Here is a 27983-nt window from a genome sequence, read left to right as displayed (position 1 = left end):
TTCTCTGGGGACACAGAATACTAGAGTGCTGCAGACATGGAGCTCTGCCCTTCCTCCAGCCCCAGCCTGCGCACCTTAGCTCTGGCTGCCCCTTCTGTGCATCAGCTGGAATTCCCCAGGAGGTAGAGGAGGTTTTGCACAGGGGAAGGCCGTCAATCACCGGAACTGGGAGGGTAGGACCGTGCTGAGAGGGGAACCCAAGTTCTCATTCAGGGTGGAGCAACAGCTAAGTCCTGACCAACCTGAGGCAGGCTCGACCTGATGAAGGGACAGCTCATCGGGATCCCTTGTAGTAGCTGGCTCCCCTACAGTCTGGAATGCCTCAGGGCCAACGTGGGATCAAGCAGGAAAAGGAAACTGCTGGATTAACTGTGCCAAACTCAAATCACTATGTTCAGTGAATTACAAGGAGCCAAAGGAAATGATGAGGGTAGATAAGAGACTAAGGTGAACCAAATGTCCCTAGAGGCTCTAACTGCTGTATGCGCTTGATCCCACCATCCTACTATCCCTTGTGCCATAGGTGAGCATGTGACGAGCGACTACTTGGAGCCAAACATTTTATGTCCTCCTGAGTCAACTTGTGAAGCTACACACATGAGACAGGTCAGTGTCAGGTAAATGGTACTGTTTGGAAACTTAGATGGCTCCTCAGTATGGGTCACCTACCGCAACCTGACAGAGCTGGGTAGGACAGCAGGCAGGAGTCTCCCCTACTTTTCGACTCCCCATGACAGATGGCCTACAGCTATGTCCTGTGCAACTTTGAACTTAGGGTCATATCCCTGCTCAACTCCACACTTACACAAGCGAATCATCTAAAAACTATCCAAGAAGATTAATTATCCCTAAGTTCATTTCATATCTCCCATCATCCTTCCAGGCAGAAGACATAACAGTAATTAAGGAGTTTCCATGATTCTAGAAACAGATCTGAGCTCAGATTACCCCCACCATGGGATTAGAGGTAGGAACAACAATTATTCTTAGCGGTAGTGGGAGCAATCCTGTCAGGACTGAACCAGACTTCCTCATCAAGAGTCCACAGGACCTCTACAACCAGACCTGAGACAATGAGATGCTCTGAGACAGACCAAGACTGATCGACTATGTGCTCAAGGCCCTGTCACACAGTCTTAGTCCTTCCCCTACATAGCCATGGGCTCCTATGTGCACCCCAAGGACAAGGCTAGCTACCAGTCCCTGTTTCTTTTCAGTGTGGGTATGCTGCATAATCAGGTTCTTCCTTGAAGACCACTCATCTCGCTGGTTGATTCTTGATGAGGCAGGTGGCAGGAGCTTGGCTTGTTTGAACCCTTCAGGGTCAGAAGTGGAGCAAGAAGACTAGGTAAGTGGAAAGAGGCAAGCCAGAGTAGAGCGCAGACCAGAAAAGCCAGAGTACACCAAGCTGAGGGCATGACTGGCCCTCTCTTAGAGGGACATGCACCTGACTATTACAGAGAAAGACCCCTGAACATCTCTTCCACCCAATTCACCTTCCAGGTTCTCAGATACTGAGCTATAATCACCAACGTTCCTGCAACCTGCTATTGATTTCCAAGGTACATCACTGGCCACAGGCCCCTCCACACAATATGAATGTCCTTTAGCAATGTGACCCTTGGCACACTGGCCAACTCAAAGGAGCAGCTGCCATTTCTGCACTTCTAAAACAAGACTGGCTGCGTTATGGTGAAGGCATATGATGCCTTATCTGCCCCAGATCTTGGTGTTGAACTTCTAAAGTCCTGGGACTAAGTGATGGGCTATCTCCTAGCCAGGGTTCCTTGGGCTGCCTGTTAGCCAGGGTTCCTTTAACCACATTTCCATTCTGCTAATGGGATTGGGATGGGGCCTGGTCAGACCTGGTTGGAAGGTGTGGGCTCTGAGCTCAAACCAAGAAGACTAACAAAAGTTGTGCTCCCTGGTTGGTGAGTATGTGTCAGGAGGGTGGATGCCAGGTTCCATGGGGGCAATAGGGACAATGGGGACGTGGGGAAAGGGTGCACACAAGCTTCACAGGTGGGACTGCCCAGATCTCGCCTTATGAGCCTCACTTTTTGTCCTTTATAATACGACTGCAGTTGTCTGAACAGGACCCTTCTTGAGATCTTCTGAGTTCTAGTAAGTTATCAAACAGGATGGGGGGTTTGTGGGGACTCCCAAATTTATAGCTAGTATAAATAGCTTACTGTCTTCTCCTCCTTCATGACTACCACCTAGAGTGTGGCCAGTGTTCTCAGGAAATGTGTGTGTGTGTGTGTGTGTGTGTGTGTGTGTGTGTGTGTGTGCGCGCGCGCACACGTGTGCGCGCGCACACGCGCGCGCGTGTGTTTGTACCTAAACTCAGTCTCACACTGGGTGGTTAGTGTCAGCACAGTGCTGAAATGTCATCCTGCCCTTCTGATTTCCTTTGACAAGAGAACATGGCTGAGGTACTACATTTGGATTTCTCTCTTCCACTTCTTTCTTGCTCTCTTGAGATCTGATTCTGTCCCGTGGTTAGACCAGGGTGAAGATGACAAGGGAGAGGCCAGGGCCAGCCGTATGCTTTGAAGCTCAGCTCCCAGCTGGCTGCCATGGTGGCAAACCCAGCAGACCCATCTTGCTAGCTCAAAGAATTCTGGGAAGTAACCAGAGGAATTAGTGAGTGCTTGTCGGTTTTGTTCTGCAGCAGAGGTTAACCGGCATGGTTTCTCACCTAGTCATGTCTTTGAGGAGGCGGCTTTCTGTGCTATGCCTCGAGGATAGTTTGGCTAGGTGTAGAAATGCAAATGGATGCATCTATGTTTTGTTTACATGTATCCGTCTCCATGAGCTTGGCTAGTGAGCTCTGCCTGGAAACAAAAACCAGTCGTCTATGCTGACAAAATCAAATGGTACAACTTTGACAGCAAGGTTCTGAGGCACTACACCCTGCATTAACTTGTCCACCTTTTGAGACCTTTGTCAGAGGGCCCTGTGAGTTCCATCCTGGTGGCAGTCCCAGTTATATCACCTGAGGTAGCTGCTGTCATTACACTAAGCTCAACAGTGTCTGGAGATTGGGGGCAAGGCTGTGAACCAATGAGGTCAGAGCCTGTTCAGTTCCCCCACCACATCAGCACAGGACTGACTCACAGTAGGTGCTCAGCAAAAGCTTGTTTACTTAGTGTGACCTAAAGAAATGTCTCTGGTGGCTCTCTTAGCTTTTTCAGTTTTGTTAGTTCCTATGTAACACTCTTGTCATTATTCTCTAACTAGCATAGTACAACTCTTTACAAGAATTAATGCTCTATCCAGTATTCGTAATCCAGATGAGGCCGGGAATGGAGCTCAGGGGGTACAGCACTTGCCCTGATTGTGCAAGGCCTTGGGTTCTTCCCTAGTAGGACAACGAACACACACAGATGTGAAGTAGCGGTTCCTCCTACCTCTGAGGTTGAAAATCCAGGGTAAGAAGAGAACACAACCTCTGAAACATAAAAAGAGATGGGAGGAAGGTGGTGAGGACCCTTAGGACCCACAGGGTTGGGTCTGCATCTCCCCCACTGTGTCTTCTCAGTGCCTCCCCAACAGGTTCCAGCGCTAACCTGGAAAAGGGTCAGACGGGAGAAAACCCAACTCCTTAGCCAGGCTGCTGGGCCCAAGCATGGTTGGTTGCCTCCCTCTTTCTCTCCCCTCCTCCCCCTTCTCCCTCCTTCTCCCACCTCAGCTCACTCTGTGCTTTAGTCACGAGGACCTTCATCTTAACTTGCTTTGTGTGAGCACTTTCTAGCCCCAGTGCTGCTGGGGAGGCTACTCGGGGTAGAAAGCTAACCAGCTGTCTCATAAGAGAGACATGAACAGGAACGACACCCAGCTGAGGAGGAGGAGAAGACATGTTGAATGCCTTGAACCAAAATGTGTTAGTTGGTGAAGTCAGTGAGAACAGCTGGCATTGGGGAGAGACTACAGAAGCCATCCTGGGGTGGTCGGACTCAGATGAGCCAATCAACTGCTGAATTCACTTAAGGACCAAGGCAGGGCATCTGTGGGACTGCATGCTGTGCAGGCAGCACTCTCCTTTACCTGGGGTCTGGGCCCTCCTCATATTCCTGATAGGATGAGAAAGGTCACATGAGAATAAACAGTAGAGTACAGGAGCCGGGACAGCATTCGCCCTGAACAGTTCTCCTAGCTGGCAATCTAGCAGGGACAGGGAAAGGTTCATGTCTCACATAGCCAGTCTGCCAGGGAATGAGCCATCTTAGACTCTGACAAGGAGGTGCCTGGTGGGAGAAGGGCTGTGACAGCAGGAAGGGAGGGGCTCCCTTGCTCTCTGTGTCCCATAGTGTCTGCAGCTGCTGTGATTCCTAGGACTAGCGGAACGGAAACTTTACCTCGTGATTATACCAATTGGCATATTTTCAACATCCATAAAGCAGCCTAACTCTGACCCACTTGGTGGGTCCTCTCTTCAAAGATCTGGGTCAACTCCACAAGGTCAGCTGAGGTCAGATAGCAGCAGCTCGTCCTCATGTCTAAGACTTAGGTCTAGAATCTAAGAGCCCCTTCCTGCAAGACTCTAATTTTCCTGGATTCCAACTCTTCAGAGTGTGTGTGTGTGTGTGTGTGTGTGTGTGTGTGTGTGTGTGTGTGTGTGTATGTCCAGGCTCCAGCAGCTTCACAACATTGTCTTCCAACACTTAAAAAATGAAACCGTGGGGCTGGGGATTTAGCTCAGTGGTAGAGCGCTTACCTAGGAAGCGCAAGGCCCTGGGTTCGGTCCCCAGCTCCGAAAAAAAGAACCAAAAAAAAAAAAAAAAAAAAAGAAAGAAAGTGTATCCAGCTTTCCTAGGAAACGTCCTAGAAGTGCACACTGGAGGCTCTGAACTCATTGTATGAGGCAAGCACAGCCTTTATCACCGGTCCTCACAGGAGCGTCTTAACAGAGGAAGACATTACACCAGTCACCTGCTGGACATGGCTGCAAAATCCCTTCACAAAATGTCAGCACATTCCATTGGATGGCTGAGGGGTGTGGTCTTGTCCTGGGAATGCAAGACTGAGTGAACACTGAGGCGGCTGTCCAAGGTTCTCTCACTTTCACCAACCCCTTCAAATAAAGAATGTGAGGGTTGGTGGGGCATGTCTTTAATCCCAGGGCTGGAGAGACAGAGGCAGAGGTAGGCAAATCTTTGTAAGTTATAGGCCAGCCTTACATGGTAAGACCCTGTCTCAAAAAAAAAAAAAACAAAACCAAAAACAACAACAAAAAAACCCCAACAAAACAAAACAAAAAACAAAAACACTTTGCCACCACCAAAAAAAAAAAAAAACAATTATCACCCCAATTTTTAAAAAACGTTCAATAAAATTCAACACCAATTCACAGAAGGAAAAAATACTCCAGAAAACTAGGAATACCTATGAATTTCTTTAAATTTAAGGCATCTACATGAATATGTACATCTAATATACTTTTGAAATACTGAACACTTTTCTCAAGATTGCAAAGAAAATTTCCCACCATCACTGTTTTGGTCAGCCAACAAGGAAAAAGTTACCAAGAGCTATCACAACAGGAAAACAGGAGCTGAAATGGGCATCTATAGAGGCTGCCGCCATGGACGCAGATGAATTCAAAAGAACCTGGAAGTGACAGGAGGCAAGAAATGAACGTGGAACCACTGCTGGACATGAGCTCAGTACGTGTACTGGTGGCAAAACAATGGGGCTGGAGTATAAAGCGGCACCACGGATGATCACATAAAGGGATCAAAGTCCCAGGAACACATCTGACCACAGATGTGCATGGGCACAGCCTTGGAAGCAACAGAGCCTCCAGGAGAAAAGGGAGGACCTGACAATCAGGCTGGAGAGGTGGATCAGGACCAGCTGCTCTACCAGAGGTCCTGGTTTCAATTTCCAGCACACAATCTTTTGTAACTCTACTCCCAGGGGGAGCCTATCCCCTCTTCTGGCCTCTTCAGGCACTGCATATATGTAGTGCACAAACATACATGTAGACAGAACACACACATAAAATAAGTGTTAAAATTAAATAGGGTGATAGGGTGTGTTCTTTGACTACTCTGGAAAACACATAAAGACGTTGTTTCCACCTTGACCTAATCGGTACACTTCCAATCAAATCCCATTTAGGCAGAAGTTCAGGCCTTTAGTGGTGCCAGCAATCGCTGGGCCCTGCAGCTCACCTGAAGAGGCTCACTAGCCAGCAGCTCCCCTGAAGGTAAAGCTCCAGCGGTGCTCACTCTTGCTGCCGCCTTAGCTTGGGAGGGCAGCGGGGTATGGGGTACTATGCTAAAACTACATGTGCATGCAAACAGCCTTATGTAACGGTATAATTAAATAAGTGAAAAGTGGGCAGGCCAATGGCAGACCAAGCTCACATCTGGCCAGAAACAGACATCCCTGTTACAGAAACAAGTCCGGAAAGAAAAAAACTACCCAGTAGATTTTTTGGTAACATATTTATAAAGGATTTGTGTCCAGAGTTATAAAAAAAACCCAACAAATCAAGAAAAGTACACATTCCAAATTAAAAGTAGGTAAAAGACTTTAGTATTTCCCAAAGGACCATAAAACTGACCAACAAACACACAAAAGGGTGCCTGACATCGCTCGTCATTTAAGAGACGGAAGTTGAAACCACGACGCTCTGCCACTACATAGCCAGTGGCACAGCGAAGCCCAACTCAAGCATTTGTGAGGCTATGGGGTAACCAGAGCTCGCACACATCAGAGTGGGAGTGAACTGGACCAGCCATGCTGGGAAACGTTTACAGTGTCACGGATGCTCAACATACTTGGAGATGTGTGACAAGCATGTCTTCTCCTGGACCCAGTCCCCAAGGAAAGAAGGGCAAGTGACCACTGAATGGTAAGAGGAAGCTCACAGCCCCAAACTAGATATAACCAGGTCTCTCAACAACAAAAAGGAAATACACTGTGGTATACACAGCATAAATAAGACAGGGGGAAAGATATATGGAGTAATATTAGTGGATATACTGATATAACACCAGGGGGACAGTCTTGTGCATGTGCATCAAGTTGGGCAAAGGTGGTTATTCCTGGAGGAGGTACTTACTGGGAGGGTCCCACTGAATGTTCTGGATTGAAATGTGAGTAAAGCATGTATGTAAAGAGTGTAGATAACACTTCAAGCTCTGCACAAGATGTCTCTACTTCACCTGTCATATGCTATTTTTCCCAATTTGAACTGTAAATAAATGGTTGGCAGATACACAGTAACATAACTACCTTAGTGGGACCAGGACACAATATGTCCAACCCAGAGACGTGCTCCTCTGTTACCAGCTTGGGTTTAAGATGTGTTCCTGTGTCTTTCCTTCCTGCCTCTGGGGGCTGCCACGTGGCTGTGGAGCCATCTGAAAACCTAACAGGAATCAGACTCACAGGACAGGCAGGTAAGGTGGTGCCCCAGGAGGATGGAGAGACCCAACGCCCTTGAGGACACAGATGTATCACAGACCTTCCTGACTTCTTTCTTAGTATATTAGGGTTTTTTTTTTTTATCACTTTTACTTGGAGTTTGAAAGCATCATACCTGACAGAACTGTTTTGGAAGTCACTAAGTGGTTCATTGAGAATGCAGGAGTGCCCAGAATCGGACTCTCAGATCAATTCCCAGAAGCTCGCCCCTCGGTGGAGCAGCGTCAGGAGTGAAGGGCGGGCTCACCTGTGCGGTCGACATCCTTTTTCATGGGCAGAACGGTATAATTTGGCTGCTCGTCAGGTGTCTCAAATATCCACATCTGGGGCTGCAGCTCTTTCTGGGAATTTGGCCCCTCTGTAACCCAGTCCCCTGTCCCATCACGGAGCTGAACCTGTTGTAGGTATGGGATCCGGAAAATCTTGTTTTGGTCCAGGCTCAACTTCTTCAGTCTTCAATTAAGAAAAGTAAATTCAGAATCCCAGCAGTGATACCACCTCTGGGGTATTGCTGAGCAAGCTGGGGGACACACATGGATTCCGGCATGGACAGGGACATCTGTTGTGTGACCTTGAGTTGGGGGGGAGACTTGCTTTCTCTGGGGCTCAATGCTCCTATCTCATAATGGGAATAATGTTTACTAATCTTTAAGGCTCTGGTGAAGACGAAATGAGACAATATGTAAACACTAGGCACAAAGTAGCATCCAATAAGTAGTAACTGAATGCAAAGGAAATATTCTAGGGATCTTTGCCACATATGCAGAACTTGGAAGTTGAAGTTCTCTGTGGGATTGTGGCGGGGGGAGTTATATGGGGGTTGTATGGGAGGGTTGTGTGTGTGAGGCTGTATGGGAGGGTTATGTGTGTAGGGTTATGGGGAGTTGTGGGGGGTTGTGAGTGTGTGGGTTGTGTGTGGGGGGCCTTGGTTTCAGGGTCAGGGATCTATCCTGGGCAACGGCTAACCCTACACATGACGGGATATAACCTTACTGATGTTGCCCTTGTCTGCCAAGCTAAGGTCAGACACAGAACTGACTTGCCCAAGGCTACAAAGCAGAGTTAAGTGGTGGATCTGGGACTCCACCCCATGCTGTGTAGCCTGAATGCAGCCCTCAGGTGTGAGCCTCTCTGGGAGTGGGGACAGTGATGAGGAAGGCTGTGATAATACCTCCTGAGCCCAGCCAGACTGGCAAAGCAGCTGGGATTGGACAGTTTGTTGTCATCCAGCATCAGGGTCTCCAGCGCCGGGAACCTCAGGATGTACTTCTTGCTTGTCAATGATGTCACAGATGCCTCCCTGTGGGCACAGAGATCTTGGGTACTGAGCGGGGGTAGAGAATGAGAACCACTATCCCCAGGAAGAAGGGGAGACAGAAAGCTGACCAGGAGGATTAACCAGCTTCGAAACTTCCCTAGTGCCCACAAGAGTTCCATGTAGAGATGAGCAGCAGGCCTACTTCCCACCCACTGACCCCTTCCCCAAGTCCTGCTTGTCCACACAGGCCTTGCCTGGAGAATGTTTGACTGACACTGGGCACGGGCTGTGCTGACAGTCACCTCAATGGTGAATGAAGCAAGACCTAATTGTAGAGATTGTGCAACAAATGGTACACTGTACAACTCTGGCTGAAGGCAGATTGCTGGGTACCTGTTGTTACCTAGCCCGAGGATTTTGGTAACCATGGGGACAATACACTCTTGGCTTGGACCATGGCTGTGCTATTGAGGTTTTCTTGGGGAATTCCCAAACCACCTGAGACAGGAATTTCAAGAGGCTGAGGCCCTGGTGATCACAGGTGGGCCGGGAATGGTGTGGTTTGGATATAATGGTTAATCTGATCTGTTTTCAGGGGGTTGAGGCCCAGGTTGCCCTAAAGATCCATGGGTATATGCCTCAGATCACAGTCTCACCCCTCCCTGCACAGTGTCACTCCATCCACACAAAACAGAAACACTTGAGACACACACGAACACAAAGCTCATTCGTGAGCTACAAGTACACAGGCAAGAGGTAAGGCAACTAACATTTCTCCAAAGCCTAGTCATTCCTTCTGCGATCAGGGGCATCACATATCCTTGGAGGATGTCAGCAGGAGACGTTTGGTCTACCTGGTTTCCAATCAGGGAGCTCAGCAACTTGCTCAAAGTCTCATAGCTACCAGGAGGCAGAGAATAAACTCTGATCTGTAAGCCCAGACCCTTCCCACCACCAGCTTCCTCTTCTGGCCATATATCTAACTGGATTACAGGGTGAGAAGATATATACGTCTAGATAGGGCTTGGCAAAGGTTCCATAGCAAGTGCAGAATTGGGGTGGATCTGAAGGAGTAGGAGGAGGGGGTGACTAAGGTCAAATGTAGTGTATAAAATTCTTAGAACTAATGGAAAATGAAGGCCCTGGGATGTACGTCTATTCCTTAAGTCATGAACTTTCTACCATGATCTTGGGAGGGGTTCGGCCATTCCTTCCCCTCAAGGTTTCCTTAGCAGGTGTTTATATTGCCAGGCACTGAGAGAAAGGGGCCCTGCCCTCCTCTCCAGGCTCACAGAAGAGGCAACTGCTATGCCTGAAGCAGGTGGGGGTGGCGGGGTCAGGAAAGGCAATGCTTTAGTGAACTCGTAAGGAAGGATAGGGGGATTTTGCCATGCTCTTAACTCTGAAAAGGGAAAGCAATAGGAGAAATAACCCTGGCTCTGTAGCTCTGGGCAGCCATGCGTCCTACAGTGAGGCCCAGACACACACACACACACACACACACACACACACACAGACACGCAGACACAGACACACATAGACACACACACATACAGACACACAGAGACACACACACAGACATGCAGACACACACACACTCACACACAGACACACACACAGACACACAGAGATACACACACAGATACACACACTCTCTCTCACACACACACAGACAGACACACAGAGATAGACACACACACAGACATGCAAACACACACAGACACACACACAGACACACACAGAGAGACACACAGACACACAGAGACACACTCTCTCTCACACACACACAGACACACAGAGATAGACACACACACAGACATGCAGACACACACACACTCACACAGACACACACACAGACACACACTCTCTCTCACACACACACACAGACACACAGAGATACACACACACACACAGCTCAGCTGTGTGGATACTCTGGTAAAGTCACAGAGACAGGTGGCTATAGAGAGAGAGAACTCTGGGCTGCTCTCCAGTCTTTGCACCTATGATCTTAACCTAGATCCTGTTTATCTTTAGGATACAGTTGTGAGATTCCCGGGCTTACTGTAAACTGACAGACTCCTACAGATACATGTTCTGACTGAACAAGGGCAGGCAGGGCAGATGTGGTTTTAGAAAGGGCACTGTTAGCCCAGAGGACAGGGGCCTTTAGTAACAGGGACCTCTCCTTTTCCTAGAAGGACAACTTCTGCCCAGTGGATGTTGAATCTCTGACAGATTAAGTGGGAAGGCACACAGCAGTTCTTTGTTCTATGCCAGGGAGGCCCGATGCAACTCAAGTGAGTCAAACCTTCAGAGACCCCCTCTTAAGCATCGCCATGGTGAAGGGGCTCCATCTGTTTCTGTGACAGTAATCCTACCTCACCTTCTTAAAGTCTGCTCTAGTAAAAACTTAAGAAAAGGGATTTTTTTCTGTCTATGAAATAGGTGTCATAAAAGAGGGACAGCGACTAGCAAGATGGCTCGGCAGGCAAAGGCTCCTCCTGCCAACCCTGCCAACCTGTGCTTCATTCCTGGCACCCACAAAGTAGGAGAAGAGAACCAGCTTCTTCAAGCTGTTCTCTGACTGCCACACATGCTACGGCAGGTACACTCCCATAATAAATCAGTCTAAAGAGCCCACAATTATGAAGGAAGCAGGGTGTGCGGGCACGTGCGTGAGTGTACGTGCGCATGCACGCGGGGCATGGGACCTAGCAGGAGGAGCCAACTGCAGCTGTAGCTCTCCTGTGCTTTCCCCACAGTCTGGCGGATGGAATCCCTGAAGTGGCAGTTTACCAGAGATGGAGACGCAGAAGTTTCCAGCTCTCCATGCTAGAAACAGCATTTGCATTGTTCTTGCCTGGGAAATGGATTACTGTTTCAAAAATAGGGTAGGTGAATGTCTTTTTAGAAGCTGAATGCACACACACACCTAGGGGTTCAGCCATAAGAATGCATGCTGCTTCTAAGGAGCCTGGAGCTCTAACTCAAGAAGCCCGACACCTGCTGTACTTGACTTCTGGTGCAGTAACAGGTAATTTCTTATACTTTATGCCAAGAGCCCCACAGCTCTCTCAAAGCACAATGATTTCAACTGATGCCCTGGTGCAGACAGGAGCACATGTACTCTGCAGTTCTTATATACGGAGCAACGAGTTTCTATTCGGATCTGAAATACCCACGATGCATCATGTGCTAAATGATTGGTGCCAGCTGATGGCTTTATGGAGCAGTCATAGAACCTCCAGGACATGAAACCTTGTTGCAAAGCCTTTAGGTCACTGCTGAAAACAGGGTCCACCTTCCCTCATTCCCATCCCAAGTTCTGTCTGTGTGTCCTAACTGCCACATGTGCTCTAAGGCACTCTATATCAAGACAGTCTGCCTGGCCACAGCCAGAAGCTGGGGAGATGGTGACCATGGTCAAGCCTTGGAGAATGTGAGCTAAAATTAGCTCTTCCTTTTTGCACTTGTTTCTTTGGGGGTTTTCTGTCACAGCGACACAGAGCTGACTGACACGGGAGGCAGCAATGGTAGGGACCAGCTTTCCTTTATGCAGCAAGGCTTCCCACTGAAGAACCTAACTGCTGAATAATGAGCAAAAAGGAACAAGATGCCTCATTTTAAAACCACGAGGAAGCAGTGTGCAGACTGTAAATCCCAAAGAGGGGTTTGAATGGTGGAATCTGGGCAGCCCCAAGGGCATTTGCTGAGCCTGCTGGAATTGAGTTATGGCTGAACTGTCTGGAGAATCAAAGCCTAGAACACGCTGACAGTAGGTTATCCATCGAGAAGCAGAGACACTAAAGGCATGGCCGTACTCAGGAGAGCCTGAGCCAGACAAAGCCCCCCTCTCATCTCACAACCAGGAAAGCTGTCTCGGAGTGACGGGCATTCACAGAGCTGTACCTCGATTCCATGTCATTAGAATAATCAGGAAATAGCCACAGTGAGTGCCCCTGGGAGCCACAGTGAGTGCCCCTGGGAGCCACAGTGAGTGCTCCTGGGCACCTGGCCAAATAAATGCAAAGGTTTATTATGTCACAGACGAGTAACGTGGGCCAACTGCCTTCAGCATAAAAGAGAGAAGTCACACAAATTACACATTTTAAAACAATGTACTTTAAGGTGCCTGAAAATTGATGAGGAATTATGGGGACTGAGTTCTATGAGGTGACCCAAAGGTTGCTCTCCCTAGGGCTGTCTGCCCACTAAAGAAGTGACAGGCAGGCCGGGAAGTTGACCAGACAGTTTGTTGGTAGTGCCAGTGGAGGGGCCCAAACCCTACGTCCATAGCGTGCCACAGAATGGAAGCCTAAGGACATGCCCCTGGTTATAGGTTAGGACATTGAAGGATTAAATCGTAAAAGGCAGTGTGCACTAGAAATAATTTCAAATAATTTTAGTTACTATAATTGTATTAGGAAGGTTTAGAAGTATTCATGTAGATGACCAGAGACTCTCAATCTGACAAGAAAAAAGTGATTAAGTTGTTCAAAGGGAGAGTTGGGACATCTCACTGGGTTCTGTATTTGCATTTAGACTACATACAATTGGTCTTAAGTGCAATAGAAAAGCAAGTTCTTGCCTCATATTAGCTAATTTTGAGTACTCGTTATGACCATAGCTACCACGCAGAGCAACACCCACACAAAACATTCCCCACACAAGCAAGCAGCACCACACAGTGTAAAACTAGATTTATACAAGCCATCAGACAATACCTGCAGACTTGTGCAAGTCTCTGAGGGTGCGCTGAAGATACAGGGGCCACCATTCAGTGTGGGGATCATGGAGGTCAGGGGAAGACTAGAAATTCAGCCCACTTCTAGTTTCCCCCCCGACAGCATGCACTAGACACACTGGCCAATTAACCGAACACCCACAGTGTTTACTCAGTAACAACCTGGTGGGCTGTTACTATGGAAAATGCCACCTCAGAGCTCTGAGAACTTTCCTTCCCTAACAGTAAACTGAAAATACCATTGGCACCCCAAGATCACTGCAGAGAGAGCACTGCCAGCGGGGAAGAGTAGGGCCACAGAGGCCACTGAAGCACACGACAGGCCTGCAAAGTGTCACTTGTGCAAATGCCAGGTCTTGAAGAATGTCTGCACTTAAATCTTCAACACCATGGTGACTCCAACTCCAGCTGTTGCAGCAGATGTGAATCTTCCTGTGCTGAATCAGCAGAGCTCCTGACACCTGGAGTCTCCCTGAGGACCCGACGATGGTTCCTTCTCCTTATCAGTTAGCAAGGACTTCCAGAAATAGTTTGTCTTAACCTGACAGGGACAACAGTGTACCCGTGTGTCCTCTTCCTTCAGGGTCATATTAACTTCAAGCCTTATCACCATCAATCCATAAGGATGGATTATTTTGATGTCCCACAGAAAACAACATGCTGACTGGAGTTGGTGACAAGAAAAGTTACCACTCCCATCCCCCGAGTTCTCCCACTCCCACCGCTGCCATGGTTTAGTAAGGTACACATGGATCACAGGCAAGAGGTAAAACACAAGAATTCTGGGGACTGTCAGCCTGCTTAATGTCCTTGGCGTTCGGGTACCTGGAGCATGTTGAGCTGTATCTCTAGTACTTTGTACCACCTGTTGCTAAGAAAAAGGCACAAAGCTCCATTGGTCTCTTTGGGATCCAGAGGTTACAAGTAAAGCATTTGTGCTTTTCAAAGCATTGACTAATTATTCCCTGAGGTCGGCAGCGGCCAGACGAAGCTCTGCAGCAGGCTGAGAGTGCGGCGAGAACTGCCCTTCTGTGTGACCCACTCCGCAAGCCCACTGGGAGCAAAAGGTCCATAGCAACAGATGTGTCACACAGCCAGGATTACCACACATCCTGTTTTTCAAGGGAAGCCTGAGTTCCTCCATTTTCTCAAACAACTGTTCTTTTGTTCTCCCTTAAATATGTTCTGGTTTGGATGATGAATGACTGACAAGGTTATGCTATAAATAGAGCCCTTTGTAGACAGAAATAGTGGAGATTGTTAAGAGCAAAGTAATACCCTTATTCTGATCAGTGTTTTCTTTTTGAAGCTCAGTTTTTGGCTCACTGCTGTGTGCTGGCAGAGACTGGCACATGAGACACAAAATGGCCATGTGATGTGAGTCACTTATGAACCATATGTCTGACAGAACGGTCTCATCAAGTGCAGAAATACACTTTTGAAATAATGGACATATTTCTTTTCCTCTTTCTTTCTTTCTTTCTTTTTTTGGAGACAGGGCTTCTCTGTGTAGCCTTAGCTATGCTGGAACTTGTAGACCAGGCTGACCTCAAACTCACAGAGATCTGCCTGCTTCTGTCTCCCTGAGTGCTGGGATTAAAGGCGTGCACCACCACACATTTAAGATGTATATATCATGGCGTGCTCTGCGATGCTTTGATATGGTGCACATTACGTCGCGTTCAAACCAGCACAAGCACATCGATTTTCCCAAACATACCATTCATGATAAGACATTCCAAATATTTCCTTCTAATTCTTTTTATTCTTTGAAATACATAGCACATACTGGTTATCTGTATAATATAACTTATCCTAGTGGATAACAGAATATAAGAACTCAGTTCTATACACCCACAGCTTAATGTTGGTCATTCACCTTTCCTCATGCTCCGCTCCCAACATTCCCCAGTTCTATTTTCTTCAACTTTCAGCATTTATGAGATAAACTTTAAAAAATTCTGCATATGGGAGGTATCATTTAAGGTCAGATTCCAGAAAGTCTGGATCATGGCTCAGATTCCTGAGGTGTCTATCCCAGCTGTGCCGCTGTCTCTCCATCAGCCCGCAGCTAAAAGCTCAGGACCAGCAGCCCAGGGAGGCCTCCACTGTACTTGCAAATTACTTTGTATGCTATGGTCTGGCTCTACACAGCAGAAAAGCTCGGAGCAAAGCATCTGACTATCCATTTGCTTGCTTAGAGAGTCAGAAGCACAGATCTTCCATGGACAATGGGTGAATAACAAAAGCTTGTAAAAAAAAGGGGGGGGTCGGGGGGGGGGAAACTGCTAGCAGTGAGGTTTGGAGTGATCTTTGAATGAATGAACTTCCAGAATAGGTAGGGGTATGAAGGCGATCCTGGTCTCTGTCGGTATGTCCTCTGTGGATATATACACTGCAGCGACCTCAGTGACCAGATGGACAAGGTGACCTAATTCCGTGAATGTCAGGTAGCCACCTGTCCTCACAGCAGGGAGGAAGACTATGCACGTCCCCCTCATCAGAGCCCAGCAGCGCATCGTCTGCCAACAGCAGAGGTCACTGCTGTGCCGCAAAGGGCACCGTTTCCTGGATGGAGAGACTGGCTGCGATGCATACATTCCTTCAAAAGGGAGCACTGGTGTCTATTAAAAGTTTTCCCAAGGGGCTGGGGATTTAGCTCAGTGGTAGAGCGCTTACCTAGGAAGCACAAGGCCCTGGGTTCGGTCCCCAGCTCCGAAAAAAAAAGAACCAAAAAAAAAAAAAAGTTTTCCCGCACAGTTTGGGAGACAGATCCACCTTCTCTACCCACAGAGCTCTACAGCCTGAGCTGCCATATTAGTACAATGGTTCTGCGTTGACTGTGCATTGCCCTAAATACACAGTCAAAGATTGAGTAATCTTTGTTTCTGCGCACAGCTTTGGTTTCTGTCTAGGGTTCTTTTATAGCAGTCTCTGGCCACATCCTGCACCAACACTTCCTGCAGAGCCAGTTTAAAGATCATGAGTTTATTTAGCTTTTGCTTATCTCAAAATGTCTAATTTCTCCCTTAGCACAGAAAGACAGTTTTATTTTTTAATTGTGTGTGTGTGTGTGTGTGTGTGTGTGTGTGTGTGTGTGTGTGTGTGTGTGTACATGTGAATGCAGGTACCCTCTGGGTCCTGATGCTGGCATCTCAGGCTGTTGTAAGCGTCTGGGTGTGTGTGCTAGGAATCCAAGTTGAGTTCTCAGACATGTCTCCAGCCCCAGGAACAGCCTGATGGACATAGGACTCCTGGTTCTTTTTTTTTCTTTAGCACTCTGAATATGTCAGACTTCTCCCTTCTGGCTGCCATCTTACTGAAGGCTGATAATCTTACATTATGCCATATGTGGCATAATTTCTCTTGTATTACTTTCAAACCCCTCTCTATCTTTGACACTGACTGTGGTGTGTCTGCGTGTGTACGTGACGCCCACTGAGCTTCATGGATATTTCTATTCACACAAACTTGAGAAGGGTCACTATTTCTTCAAAGAATCTCTCCTTCCCCCCTCCCTCCCTTCCCTCCCTTCCATCCCGTCCCCTTTCCCCCTCCTCTTGCTTCCCCCTTCCTTCCTCTCCTCCCCCCTCTCCCGGCTTGCCTCTCTTCCTCCTCCTCCAGGGCTTCCGCAGTGTCCTGTGGACACTGATTTGCTGGCAGTATTTCTTCAGATCCCTCTGGCTTTAGAGATGTCAATCCTTTTATTCCTCAGACTTTGTAAATGTAACTGGCCCACCTTTAAGGCCACCACTTCTTCCTTCAGCTCTACTCTGCCTTAGCATTTCTCCAATGACCCTCACCTCCATAACTTTCAGTTGTAGAATTTCTAATTTCTTTTCAGGGTCCCTCTCGTTGCTATTAATATTTTGCTTGTGTGTAATTTTCCAGACTCACGCCTTGTCTTCTGTTAGCTCTCTTGGCATCTTTACCACTGGTGAGGTTTTTTTCTCTAGAAGATCTTCCTTCAGATTTTTCTGAGAAATATTTCTGTTTAGTTTTTCTTTACAGCTTGGGATTTTTAGTAGAGAACTGAATGTTGGAGTCTGCTAATGTGACGTGATAGGTCTTTATCACGTTAGCACACTCCTTTCCCATCAAGGTTTCCTGAGATTGGCTTATTTTTGTAATTTTTATAGGCTACCCTCGTGGCAAGGATCATTCTGAGGCATCAATAGCAGGTCTTCTCAGATCATTTTGGACCAGGTGCCTTTCTCTGGACATTTATGGTGAGTTTCTGATTTCTTCCACATAAACACTTGCTTTTGAATGTCCTAGACTTCACCTGGCTCCCAAAAAGAGGTTTCTCCGACTGAAGTGGGAGGGGCTTGAGCAGTGTGGGGACAACAATGGATGACTGACTACCTCTCTGCTTCATGATCGGAAGTGGCAGTTAGTGGTCACAAGACAGATCCCTATCAGTTGGAGAGGAGGGACATTTCTGCCCACTCTGGGGACTGCAAGCTGTTCAGTTATGCTACAGAGGCATATGTGTGATTGTTACCACGAGACTTGGGAGGGCAGGATGGGTCTAGCTACTGAGAAAGACCTGAAATTATCAGCGGTTTGATGACTCAGCCTTCTTCCTCTGGAAGACATGTCTTCAGCGGGTTCCAGAGTCCCCAGTGGTCTCCTAAGACAGATCTGCCAATGCACTTGCTGCTAGGTGAGGACATAGAATCGGGGTGCTTCCTATCCTACCCTCTGCCCTCTGGTGAAATAGCCTTTATGATGCACACCAGACATGTAGAACTGGGGAAATGGGGACCTGACTTACAGTGGAGACGTCACATAAATCGGCAGTCAATGAGAGGCTGGCTTTCCATTAGCATTCTCATTAAGGACCTAGGAATTAGCAAAGGGAAGTGGAAGTTCCCTTTCACAGTGATGCCTGATAGTGTGCTTCTCATTTCTTGACTCTCTCTCCCTCTCTCTCCCTCTCTCTCCCTCTGCCCCCTCTCTCTCCCTCTCCCTCTCCCTCCCCCCCCCTCTCTCTCTCTCTGTGTGTGTGTGTGTGTGTATACACACACATGGGAAGTGGGGCAGGCTCCGAAGCCAACTTTGTGGAGTCAGTTCTCTCACCTTTGCATGGCTCTCAGGGACTAACTCAGGCCTTCGGGCTGGTGGGGAAGTCCTTTAAACACTGAGCAATCTTGCTGGGCCCACATTAGGTGCTTCTGATTTAGAGGCGCTTCTTGGGGGTCACCAGAATAATCTCAGGAAACTAGAAGCTAATATTGTCACTAGCCACTTGGGTTTCTTGTTTCATTGAAACAAGAGGCAGGCAGAAAGGGGGCTTGCTTTTGACAATATAAGTAATTATCCAGAGTAAATACGCTGCTGTTATTCCTCGAAGATCCAAAAGAATATGTGAGTCTGTGGTATTATTGGTTTCCTCTTAGAAAGTCTAAGACATTTAGCAAAAGTTTCTAGAAATTATAGTACCTTCCTAAAAGCAGTGTGCTTAGTGTTCAGACTCTTCAGGAGTGAAGACTGAGGAACTCTAACTAGCTAAGGTGGCTGGGTGACAGTAACAGGACTATAGATGGGTGACAGGAAAATGTATGAATATCTACCATGGCCTCCCGACCAAGTAAGAAAAGGTAATGTGGCGATTATGGATGCTCTCATCCCACTTTCCTTCTTGCTTTATGTACACGTATGAGTGTGCGCACGTCCCTATATACCACGGGTATAAGATGCTCGGTGATGGCCACAGCTCTGCTTGGTGATGGCCACAGCTCTGCTTGGTGATGGCCACAGCTCAGCTCATGGAGGAGGAGGGTGTGTCTCCAGTGCAGTTTCCTGAGGCCTGTGGTGGTGGTTACTGCTGTGGGCTCGTGTGTGTGTGCACCAGCCGTCTGTCTCCTTGTTGTCAGCCTTCAGTCTTTCCCTCTGTACTCAAAACTATCTGGTAGAGGGTTGGGGACAACTGCTTAACTGTACTTGCTAGACCAACATTTTAATCTGGCTTCTAGCCGGTGCTCTCAATCGGTAAGAGCCTGCCCAGCACAGCAGGGTGGGAAGCAAACCTTCTGCCTGGCCCCTGGCCCCTGACAGCAACAGCACAGGAACAATGGCAGTGGCTGCTGTGTCGACAAAGGCCGAGGCAGCTGGGCTAGAGTTAGAGCAATGGCCTCTCAGAAAGTCCAGTGGCAGATGCAGACTCGTGCTCCAGCAGTGTTCTAGGACTGACATAACCAAGTGTCTCTATTTGTCATTGGTGATGCTGGAGGTGGAATGAAAGTTTGTTGGCTACGTGTCTTAAAGGAGCCCTTGTCTCTAGAGGCACATATTGAATATACATGACAATTGAATTTGCTTATTAATTTGTGAGCAGATTCATTTAAAACTCGGTACATTTTTCTTAAGAATAATCTATACTGGGTATGATATGGGGTATAGTTTTAACACACTGGCCACAATCTCACAACTGTCAGGTGCTAACTACTGGGCAGAAGAAACATGAGAACTTATTTTACCTTCTATCCTCCCGTGTTAATCATTTTGTCCACTGCTGTGATGAACACCCATGAAAAGCGATTTGGCTATTGATCTTAGTTCTTGACCTCCTCGATTCTGGGCTGCCATGAGGTGGTAGGCTATGCTGATGGGAGCCATGGTAGATATTACCACGCTCATGGAGGGCAGGAATCAGAGAAAAACAAGCCTTGGAGAAGCACAAGATACCCCAAGGGCCTTCCCCAGGAAAGGGCTTCTTGTAGCCAGGCCTCACTTGTTCAAGTTTTGGCACCTCCCAGAACAGTGCCATCAGTTGGGACCTTTCCTTTAGTATATGAGCCATCCGAAAGGACACTGAATACTAGAACCATGCTTTACTTTTATGCATTTCTGAAATTGTCCATAATAAAAATACCAGTGATGATATCTCTCTACTCGGAGCAAGTGAATCACGATTTTTTTTTTTTTGAGTCTGACTAAGACAAGTCTTATCACAGAGAATGCTTACCTTCCAACAAAGTCAGCATAAGGGCAAACAAAGCAGTGTGCAGGGGTCTAAGAGCACACAGCAGATACAATGACAGAAGTTTGCATATGGGACCAGAACCCTGGTACATCCTGTCCCCTGTGCCTAGTGTCCCCCTGCACAAATCCATCCAATTAGTTTTTAGGACTTCTTAGATTTAGAAGCATCCTTTCTCTCCTTTATAAAAAATATTTTTAAAGTTGATTTTTAAAGATTTATTTATTATATATAAGTACACTGTAGCTGTCTTCAGACACACCCAAAGAGGGCATCAGATCCCACATGGTGGTTGTGAGCCACCATGTGGTTGCTGGGATTTGAACTCAGGACCTCTGGAAGAGCAGTCAGTGCTCTTATAACCACTGAGCCATCTCTCCCGCACCCCCTCCCCACCATTTTAAAAGTGTATAGTTTCTGTCTACTACATGTATGCAGGACCAATGGAGAGCAGTGGAGGGCATTGGAACCTGTGGAACTGGAGTTACAGATGGTTGTTATCTACCATATGGGTGCAGAGAACTGAATCTTGGTCCTTTTTACAAGAGCAGCAAGGGTTCTAACTGCGGAACCAGCTCTCCAATCCTCTTCTGCTTTGATGGGAGATAAGGTCTCACTATGTAACCCAGGTTGACCTTGAACTCCCATGATCCTCCAGCCTCAGCCTCTCATACTGGTATTATAAGCACATGCCACCACTAGTGGTTCATAAATACCCTTTTTGCCTACTTAAGTTTGAGCTAGGTTTGTGACATCCAGCTTGGAAACAAGATAATCCTAACTAAAGGAACCCTAAATGCAATGACCACTATTATTCCAACCACCTGGAGCAACTAAATGTTATTATCATTGTCTTTGTCACCAACCTTACTTACATCATCACCAGGTCCGTCACCATCAATATCTCATGGGTCAGTATCAACTTACTACACAGTATATGAAAAGCATCAGATCTTTGTCTATTGCTGCTGATCAGAGATGCGTGAGACAGAGCTCTAGCTCTGAGCGTACTCCCGACCCACGTGGAGGGACCAGGTGTACCAGCCATCTATCCACCATCTATAGAGATACTCGTTTAGGTGGCTGAGGGAGGTCCCAACACGCTAGCCAAGTACTAGACTAAGCAGGGACACATCCAGTTCACCTGATAGAGATGAGAGGAAGTAGTTTAGGAGCCAGGCCTTGGAATATGATCAACCTATGTGAGAAGCCACCACAATGACTGTAAGTTCTTCCTCTGGAGTCAAAAACACTTGATTCAAATCTTGGCTCTGCAATAAACTAGTTTTGTAAATTTGAGGATGTTATTTAACTTGTCTCTACCTCAATTTCCTCATCTGAAAAATGGGATGATAATCTCCTAGTTCATAAAACTGAGGGTTATAGAGTGTGAAGAACAATGCCTGGCACCCAGTAAACACTAATTGTGTGTTATTATTCAGAAAAGTCAGTATGTTCTGGAGAAAAACAGCCTCCACAAAGGTGCAGAATGGAAATGTACAAAGGTTATTTAGAGACCAGCAAGTAGACTTAAGGAACTGGCACAGAGGGAGCAGCTAGCAAGAGCAATACCCATAGCCTACAAAAGATCAGAGGCAGGGAAATGGCTTTGCAAATGTGTGTGTGTGTGTGTGTGTGTGTGTGTGTATGTGTGTGTGTACATGTGTAGATGCATGCACATGTATGTACATGTGTGATTGTGTTCATGCATGTTTGAGACAGGGTCTTACTATGTAGTGTGGCTAGCTAGAAGTTGCTATGTAGACATTCTGGCTACAACTCACAGAGACTGCCTTGCTTCAACCTACTGAGGGCTGGAATGAAAAGCTTCCCCCATCATGCCCAGCTCCATTCTCTCTTAAGACAAGATTTGAATCAAGTGCTTTTGACTCTAGAGGCAGAACTTGCAGTCATCATCATGGTGGCTTCTCATGTAGGGTGATCACATTCCAAGGCCCAGCTCCTATTCCCCTTCCTCTCATCTCTAACCATCAGATGAGCACACAGGAAAGCATCCATATAAGGAATTTCCTGGAGGATAAGCAGGCAGCATCCTCATGTTGGACACTCAAAGCCTGTCTTTACAGAACTCCCAAGAAGAGCTGCTCTGAGCTATTCCTTTGATGTCAGGACCCAGGCAAAGGCTTCTGGGAGGACACATGGGACAAACTCAAGGATGTAGAACTTACTGCTCTTTGACAGCCATGTTGGGTGGTAGAGAGGTGAGCCCGTTGCCCGTGAGCAGCAGCACACGGAGATGTGGCAGAATCCCCAGATCGCAGATGGCCTCCTCAGTCAGGCTGTTGAAGGAAAGGTCCAAGAACTGCCATGCAAAACAAGAGATGGGATAATAGAAGCAATGTATGACAACGATGCCCAAATGTGGGCGGGGAGCCGGCTCTGCTCCTTTCCCTCCTCACTTCCAGGTACCCATCATTCACAGGATAGAGTGTCTTGGGTTTGACCCTCAGCCTGTTGGAGTCAGGCTCAGTCCTCTTTGTCTTGGCTGCCACTGCACATCTTTTCAGCAGACTCCTCCCCTCTCCCTGCTTGTCCTGCCAGTCACCCTTAGAATGTTTCTACTAGAAAAATGGCCCTCTCTTAGCACTGGAATCCCAGCCATCTCAAAGCTGCCTCCCTAGAAAATATTCCTCAAATCTTGGCCAGGTGGGCTACCTCCCTCCCCTGACTTTATCTGCTTTATTTAAACTGTCCTAGGATATTTGTCCCAGTCTGCAGGGTCTTGAGACAGCTGGAGATGTATAAGAAAGAGGTGTGCCATGTATTTTGTCTGGCACACAGTGGAGGATTGGCCCTTCGAGGTCAGGAACCGTATCACTGCAGCATGGTAGCCGGATAACTGAGCACAGGCCCTGGCGCCAAGCAGATACACATGAAAGTGAACTTAAATGAACTTGCTTAAAAAAGCAATGAGCCCAAATGGCCACTGCCCTCCTCTGCTGCTTCTGCTTCTTCTTCCCCCTCCTCTTCCTCCTCCTTTCTTCACCACCACTCTCATCACCACCACCACCATCTCTGCATCCATTACCCCCACACTGAAGGCTTATTTTGTTCTTGTCCTCTGGTAAGCCCCAGTTTTCTTTGGCTGCAAACTGTCTATGTCTATCTGCTAAGAAGAGATGCTGCTGGACTCTCAGCCTTCATCAGAGAAACTTCTTTTATAGTGGAGGTGGTTAGTTAACACAGAGACTCACAACTGGTCCAAGTGCAGAGAATAAGTGACAGTGTAGTGCTTGGTTCTAAATGGAACACTCATGTTCCCTCCTCCAAGGCTAGGGCCATCACGGAAGAGGGGGTAGAAAGATTTTAAGAAACAAAGGCTGGGGAAGAATGTGGTGAAGCTGTCTTCTGGAGATGCCATGGATGGTGCACTCATGACATCACTGTAGTCATGGCTACCCGAACAGGACTGGGCTCATCAACCTCTCATCAGGGAAGAAGGAAAGGCATGTGGGGCCCACCTGTCTCTGAAGGATCACTGGTAGCTATAGCAGCAGAGGCAGGGTGTCTGTGTGTTTTCAGTGGTGGTGTTGTCCATTTTCTGGTAAATAACCTCCCACCTATGCTCATGCAGGCAGCCCAGAGGGTCTCCCACACAAAGCAGGAAGGGATCTTGGGAAGAAGGGTTTTGGCAGGAAAGGAAAGGGGTGGAAACAGGGCACTAGGAGTGGAAAGGATTAAAGTTCATTATATACATACATGAAACAGTCAAAAGATAAGTAAAATTTAAAACAAAGAAGCAATATTTCTGGGATAGATGTCCAGACACACACAAGCCACAAAGGCAGTAACATCGAGGCAGGTTTCACAGAGAGGCAGCGTGTGTGCCATCCCCAGACCAAACTGTTAAAGGCAAAGAGAACCGAAGTGAGAGGGGCATGAGTCAGGAGGTAGCTGCCATGTTCTGAGAGCCCCAAAGGGTCTGGGTATCAGGGAAGCTTGTGGCAGAGGAGAGGTTTGTTAAGACTGGCCAGGATGTGAAAGGTTCCAAGCACCAGGATGAAAGACGGGGCTTGAGGTGCACAGAACAGAGCCATCTCACTTGGCTGGAGCAAGGAGAGGAGCAAGGCCTGGGAAAAGCACAGGCAAACATGGGGAATCCTTGTCTCTCATGGTTGTGTGTGGACTGCCAAGACCTAGATTTTTGCCCCCTTTGTGTCTCTCATGTTCCCTCCAACCTATTCCTCAGACAGCAGCCAGAACATGTTTTCTAAATTATGGCCTCGACCACAGCATACTCCAATCTCAAACTCGGTGATTCCTATCGCATAAGATAGGTTTAACTCCATAGCAAGGTGTCTAAGGCATCCCAAGGTCTGTTCTAATTCACTTCTTCAGGCTCATACAGCTCTACAAATGCTCAGTTCTCACTCTCCACCCAACCACACCGAACAGATTCAGCGGTATTCAAGCTCAGGAGTTGGTGAACTAAGGTCAACAAGCCAAATCCAGCCTGATGCTCCTTTGTGGCTAGTGAGAAAAGAATGATCCTTATACTTCAAAAAATAAAAATATGAGGCCGGGATATGTAGTATGTGTCTTTAATCCCAGCACTCAGGAGGCAGAGGCAGCTGGATCTCAGTGAGTTTGAGGCCAGCCTGATCTACAGAATGAGTTTCAGGACAGCCAGGGATGCACAGAGAAACCCTGTTTCAAAAAATAAATAAAAAAGGAATAATGTGCCCAGGTTGGCAATGAGGAGTTCACATTTCAACATCTTGTTTGCCTCCTGTCAGGAGCCATCTAGGAGAGCCTAAGGCGAGTAGGTGACTTTCCTGGGAGTGCCCATCTTTTTTTTTTTTTCATGGCTTACAGTGGGCGAGGTCTGAGAGGCAAGGTCCCAAAAGACTTCATCTCAAGATTGCGTCTTGCAGCTGATATGCCTTTCCTGTAACTTTACATAGCCTATTGAGCAGGTTTCCTGCAGATCTACATAAAGATGAATTTCATGAATTAATGTTGTTTAGATGAGTTAATGATTTTATAGAATTCCTCACTTGATTCAAATAATTTTAGGAAGAAACATTTTAGGGATGGATTTAGTTGTTTTGCCAGAAAGATATAATAAAGTTAAAATCAAGAACTGAATGTGCCCAAGAACAAAATACTTATAGGAGGAAATACAGGGACAAAGAGTGGAGTGGGGACTGAAAAGGTCATCCAGAGACTGCCCACCTGGGTATCCATCCCATATGCAGCCACCAAACCCAGTCACTATTGCTGATGCTAAGAAGTGCTTGCTGACAGGAGCCTAATATGGATGTCTCCTGAGAGGCTCTGCCAGAGCCTTACTGATACAGATGAGGATGCTTGCAGCTAACCATTGGACTGAGCAGGGGGCCCCAGTGGAGGAGTTAGAGAAAGGACTGAAGGAGTTGAAGGGGTTTGCAACCTCATAGGAAGAACAACAATATCAGCCAACCAGACACCCCACCCACCCACCTAGAGCTCTAAAGAACTAAACCACCAACCAAAGAGTACACAAGAAGGGACCCATGGCTACAGCCACATATGTAGCAGAGGATGGCATTGTCTGGCATCAATAGGAGGAGAAGCCCTTGGTCCTGTGAAGGCTTGTTTCCCCAGTATAGGGGAATGCCAGGACATTGAGGTGGGAGTGGGTGGATGGGAGTGGGAGCACCTTCACATAAGCAAGGGGAGGAGGGATGAGAGGGGATGTGAGAGGAGAGAAAGGGGAACATTTGAAATGTAAATACATGAAATATCCAAGAAAAAATAAACAAAAAAATGAAAAAAGCATCAGTAGAATGTGCCCATTCTTCATAGAATAGTTACATAATAAAGAATACAATGAACCTTCATAAGTACATTATAAAGAGAAATAGGCTTGGGGCAAATTTGTGATCAAGGAAAAATTCATTCTAGGTCAGGTCCAAGGATGATGCTACAGGTATGGACCACGATAAAGCAAGGCTATATGAAACTGTTGCTTTGAACTTATAATGAGCTTAAAGAATGAAACACTATTTTGAATTTATATTAATATCATTCTGTAACTCCCCTTTTGTGTAACATTTTATCCATAAGGTACTTTTCTAAGAACTTTTGTCTATAAAAAGGTCAGAGAAAAGAAAGAAAGTGTAGCTTGGGGGAGCTCAGCCCCATCCATCCCACCAGATATATATGCCTGTTTGTTTATACATACATGTGTAGGTGTATGTGTATGTACATAAGCATGAATAAACATTGTAGACTTGATTGACACAGGTGGTTAGGCTTGTCTAGTGTGTGTGTGTGTGTGTGTGTGTGTGTGTGTGTGTGTGTGTGTGTGTGCATATTTGCCCATGTAAAGGACTTTAATTCTTTTCCTCTCTGGTTCACGAAGAGTTCTAAACCTCTTGCCTGGCCATTGAGAGGTCCTTAGCCAGAGAGGAAAGAACCAGCACTTATCAGCACAAATAGTAAGAAAGTTAGAGTATGAGACCTATTGTGCTTATTAAAGCACAAATAATAAAATTATAAGGCCAGGGATTATCTGTCTTTAGCCTTTTTCGGACACTGCGTCCTACCTAGTACCATTCCCCTAAAGGTCGGGGCAGGCCCACGGCAGACTCCATACTGTCTGCAGTTCTTTCCTCTCACAGAAGGATGACTACTTATGACAGCCCCAACTACTAGTGAGCACATGACTCAAAGAGTAACATACTTAGTTTCATGTTTCTTACACACACACACACACACACACACACACACACACACACACACACACACACACATCTGTGAATCCTTATTCTAGCTACTTTGGCTAGGTCCAAATTAATGCTGGATCCAAATTTGCTTTCCATGAGGGGTAGCTCAAAGAAATAAAAATTGTAGAATCATAGGTTGCAGAATGTTACAGCCACCCCAGATTTTACAAAGGGAGAAACTTTATCCTCAAGGGCACGTTATTTGGACAAGGTAAAGGGTCAGCAGGACCAGGGTGAGAAAGAATGCCTTCTGGCTGCTGGGGCTGGGGTCCTGCTGGACGGTTTTCAGATTTGTAAACCCAAAATCAAATCCCAGCAAAGTCAAGTATTCCAAAACTGACTCTGGAGGAATTCCACTCTGGGCCTCTCCCCTGGGGGCAGGCTCTCTGACAGACAAGGACAGAAGATTACTAGCCTGGCTGCTGTATCTGGCTGAGTCACATTGAGTTTTATTACACATCAAAGTACTCATTACTGTGAGATGCAAATTCAGGATGTTTGACATGTTTATCTTTTACCCTAGGGAGACCCTGCAAATCACAGAGAGACAAGAACAAACGACTAGTCCAGAGATTTCCTTTCCTCATTTATATTCTGCATCCTAAAACGAGTCTGTTTTCTTTATAGACAAATTCCTTTGGATAAGGCTGGGTCTGCAGGAGAATCTTCATCAGATGCAATCAAAGTATAAAGTGGGTCACATAAAAAATCAACCATGACTAACATTTGAACCCAAGCTAGTTACTTGTAGAGTCAAAGTGTGTGATCATAGCCCTCTGGTACCTGTGTTGTGTTTTGAGGAAAGAAGAAGGAGGAAGGAAGAAG

At 46.9% G+C, this 27983-nt stretch overlaps 1 protein-coding gene and 1 long non-coding RNA gene across 15 annotated transcripts in view; one reads left to right on the top strand and one right to left on the bottom strand.

The window, feature by feature from the left end:
• The window catches only part of Xrra1 (X-ray radiation resistance associated 1), a 64656-nt gene that overhangs the window by 11764 nt on the left and 24909 nt on the right, over window positions 1-27983 (bottom strand). For all 4 annotated transcript variants that reach the window (XR_015632820.1, NM_001432344.1, NM_001432345.1 and 1 more), the window contains 4 exon segments: window positions 22617-22750; window positions 8612-8740; window positions 7688-7893; window positions 3414-3454 (listed from right to left, as the gene is read on the bottom strand). Coding sequence is in view for 3 of the 4 variants with exons in the window: in NM_001432344.1 (NP_001419273.1) it covers window positions 3414-3454; window positions 7688-7893; window positions 8612-8740; window positions 22617-22750 (510 nt within the window). In the remaining variant the exon portion in view is untranslated.
• LOC102547456 (uncharacterized) lies at window positions 7-27885 on the top strand. Of its 11 annotated transcripts, none has more exons than XR_015652117.1 (9): window positions 7-122; window positions 524-606; window positions 1218-1348; window positions 1504-1562; window positions 10894-10995; window positions 11144-11303; window positions 11461-11589; window positions 17582-17671; window positions 27682-27881. It is a non-coding gene; the product is annotated as an uncharacterized LOC102547456 (long non-coding RNA). The 11 variants fall into 11 exon arrangements; XR_015652128.1 differs by having other exon boundaries at window positions 8-430; window positions 27786-27885; XR_015652120.1 differs by lacking the exons at window positions 17582-17671; window positions 27682-27881 and adding an exon at window positions 13668-14389.

Source organism: Rattus norvegicus, chromosome 1 (assembly GCF_021556685.1).
Source record: "Rattus norvegicus strain SHRSP/BbbUtx chromosome 1, alternate assembly SHRSP_T2T, whole genome shotgun sequence".
In the NCBI taxonomy this organism is placed as follows: Eukaryota; Metazoa; Chordata; class Mammalia; order Rodentia; family Muridae; genus Rattus; species Rattus norvegicus.
Note: the sequence above shows the minus strand (reverse complement) of the source record. Positions and strands in the feature narration are given on the sequence as shown.